The sequence below is a fragment of the Nicotiana tabacum genome, chromosome 2, assembly GCF_000715075.1.
Source record: "Nicotiana tabacum cultivar K326 chromosome 2, ASM71507v2, whole genome shotgun sequence".
NCBI classification, from domain to species: Eukaryota; Viridiplantae; Streptophyta; class Magnoliopsida; order Solanales; family Solanaceae; genus Nicotiana; species Nicotiana tabacum.
In genome coordinates this window covers 14,892,999-14,896,389 of record NC_134081.1, presented here as the reverse complement: position 1 = coordinate 14,896,389, position 3,391 = coordinate 14,892,999, and the positions used below count along the sequence as shown (strand labels likewise).

Genomic DNA, 3,391 nt, shown 5'->3' with positions numbered 1-3,391 from the left:
TCGAAAAATTGAAGGAAAAAAAACGAAAAATTCGAGAAAAACCGAGATTGAAAAACCCAACTTTATTGATTTGGTTTGGTTTATAGATTTAAAAATCCGATTCCATCGATTTGATTTGGTAATTAAAATATCTGAATCAACCCAACCCAAGGTGTGTACATCATACCCTAGCTGCAATGATTAACCAATGATTAACCAAAACACAAAAAGTAGTATCACTATTATCATGTGGAACATTTGTGTTTACATGTCATTTCTTTGAATACCTGTAATCCATGACGATAAGCAGTGTTATTAAAGAGTCACTCAAAACGTGTTTGAACGAGTAAATATACAAGTAGTATCACTATTACAATGTGAACTTAGTGGGGGCACTTTTTCCGTCGTTTACCCATACTTTTAAATTCCTGGAAGTGAGACACACATTTTTCAGTTCAGCATTCGATCGGCCATTAGTCCATGTTAGGAACTAGGGAGTAATCTTTATTTAAACTTGATTGCTAAAGAAATCACTTACTAGGTACCAAATTAATGTTTATCTCAAGAATAGAAGCTTACTAATACCACAAATTAAAACCATAAGATAGAGAAAACAAACCAAGCTACACTTCTTTTTGTCTAATAAAACAAAAATTCAATTTACAATAGCTGGAAAACTGGTGGACTTCGAGAAAGATTCTTCAATTTTCCATCAGATACAACCAGCTGCTTTGCATTCTTCAACTCAGAGTTAATCATTAGCTTTGGTTGAAGGGGCTGAAGATGCCACTGTAGGTGGCCAAAGTTGTGCATTTTTCACCTTAGAAATACTTGCAAGAACCTCCAATGGTGTCACATTCCCAGTTACTATTACCTTCTTTGCAACAAAGTCTATATTGAAAGATGTCACCCCTGCTCATCACAATTAAATTGTTACATGTTATTTGCGATAGGAATAGTGGTGTCCATTGGAGACTTGGCGTAACTGGTAAAGTTGTTGTTATGTGACTATGAGGTCAGAGGTTCAAGCCGTAGAAATAGTCTCTTACAGAAATGCAAGGTAAGGCTGCGTACAATAGACTCTTGTGGTCCAGCACTTTTCCGAACTCCACGCATAGCGAGAGATTAGTGCACCGGGTTGCCTTTAACAATAGCGTCAAATTTAACCCACAAAATATAACTCGCCTGACATGCCCAAATTTGGGCAAATTTAGGCTTGACATATATTCATTGACATTTCAATTTAAGTACAACTCAAGTTAGTCCATCTAAAGATTGGGCCAATTTGGACGGCCTATGTAGCACAAAACCCATAAGGAAACTTATCAAAACAAAAAACAAATCGGAAAAGAATCAAAATTGCCCCTCAACTATGTGCTATCGAAGACATTTGTCCTGTGTTTAAAGTTGTGGTCGTTTATGTCCTTCCCGTTAATGTGAAGGCCTAAAAATATCCTTATTGACTAACGACCCTCACTTAAAAATTAATCGGGATTTAATTAGTCTTATTGGTCTTATTTAAAACGGAGGACCAATGTGTTCCACAACGCATAGTTAGGGGTAATATTGAACCTTTTCCGAAATGAACTTATAGGTTATACTAGTACTAGAAAACGGAAAGGTTGTCACAAAATTAAGTCCAGAGCCTTACCTTCCATTGTAGAGAGATGTTTCCTCATCTTCTTCTCACATCCTCTGCAGTGCAGTGAAACTCTTAGAACCACCACCTGCTATCAAAATTCATTAGTTTGTCTTGTTATCTCCTTGCATTGTCCTTTGGACCACTTATCTCTACAACTAATTCTCTTGTCTTTATAATACTTGTTATAACTACGAATTTCCTCTTGCTTCCACATAAAAAGGAAGGGCATAAAATCTAACTCAATAGTAAAGCTAGGATAACTTTTATAGCACAATCATAGAATTATTTATCCGATATATATAGAAGGTGAGATAAATAATCATTTAGTTAGTGAAAAAAGAGATAATAATCTCGCGATTTAACGCAGAATTATTCTATCCCGCGTTTGATTGAATTTTTGAATCCAGAACTAGCAATCCGGGGATTAATATTATTTTATCCCACATTAATGATAAGATAAAATGATACAATGATAAATATGCCATTTTTAAGGCTCTTCGCCAAAGTCCTTTTAAAAATTCATATATGATTCAAATTGTAAATAAAAGTTTATCCCAAAATTGTCTAGTATACGCCAAACACATTTTTTATATTATACCTTGTGTATTCTATTTTTAGTCTAACTAACCTGGTCCGCAGAGCATGAGGAAGAAGATGGTGGCTTTGGAGGAGAAGACTCGACTTGATGACAAGACTTGGAATTCAAAACTGGATCGTCATTATAATCAGATAAAGCATCAACCAAATCTTTTTCACTCAAAAGATACCTTGAAGAACTAGGTGGGGTGATAAATTCACTAGGCTTTGTACAACTCCAATTACTTTTTCTCTTAACAACATCACCTTTATAATCACTTTGCCTTTCTTTTGATGGTTTTGAACATGTAATTTTCTTCTTTGGTTTTGGAAAAATGGGTGGTTGATCAGAAGAATGAGATATTCTTCTCGAATCTCTAATGATGGGGTTGTAACGGTCGATTAGGCGGCTGGCAGAAATGTTGCCGCCGCCTAATTGGATTACAGAAGAAGAAGAAGAAGAAGATGAGGCTTCTTGCATACTAAGACATATGGCAGTTGCAGCTTGGGATGCACAGAATATATCGATTCCTTTCATTTTTAAAGTGATGAGAAAGAATGGTGTTTCAAAATTTGTGGATAATGGTCTACACAATCTGAATCAACACTTTTGCTGAAAGCGGTGAAGAAACTATTACTCCTATACTAAGATGCTATTTTTTTATTTTTTGAGTGGTTTGATTTTTATAAGCTTTGAAGTTTTTGAGTGAATGAGATTGGGGTTGGGTTGGTGGCATTGGCAAATTTAGAATTTAAATGTCATGAATTTTGAAGAATACAAGTTTTGATATGTATATTTAATTCTTTATAGCAGATGACCCGTGGTTTTCATGGTTTCTCCATAATACTCTTATTATGCTTTTTTTGAGCCAAGGGTAGTTCCGTATGAGGTATTAGAAAAAATAATGCAAGCTATGTGCATTACTAATACCTTGTTAGGTATATTTTTTCAACTTTTGTATAACTAATATATCATACTTTGTATTATACTATGTATAAGTAATGCATAGAAAATCATGACATTAGTAATACCAATACTATTAATGCATGCATTAGTATGGTTAAAGACAAAATTATCCTTAAAGTCCCTTAAGCTAGAGAATATGGAGGGCATTTTTGTAAACAACTATTTTTCTTAAAAATTATGCAATGCATTATAATTTTTAGGGAAAAGGCCCAAAAATGACCTTGTGG

At 34.4% G+C, this 3,391-nt stretch overlaps 1 protein-coding gene across 1 annotated transcript; it reads right to left on the bottom strand.

The window, feature by feature from the left end:
• Positions 1–460: 460 nt before the first annotated feature.
• On the bottom strand, positions 461–2,960 carry LOC107776858 (protein SODIUM POTASSIUM ROOT DEFECTIVE 2). Its single transcript, XM_016596799.2, has 3 exons — positions 2,250–2,960; positions 1,631–1,706; positions 461–891 (listed from the first exon to the last, which is right to left on the bottom strand). The coding sequence occupies exons 1-3, from the start codon at positions 2,733–2,735 to the stop codon at positions 731–733; spliced, it is 723 nt and encodes a 240-aa protein (XP_016452285.1). The 5' UTR covers positions 2,736–2,960; the 3' UTR covers positions 461–730.
• Between the last annotated feature and the right edge of the window lie 431 nt (positions 2,961–3,391).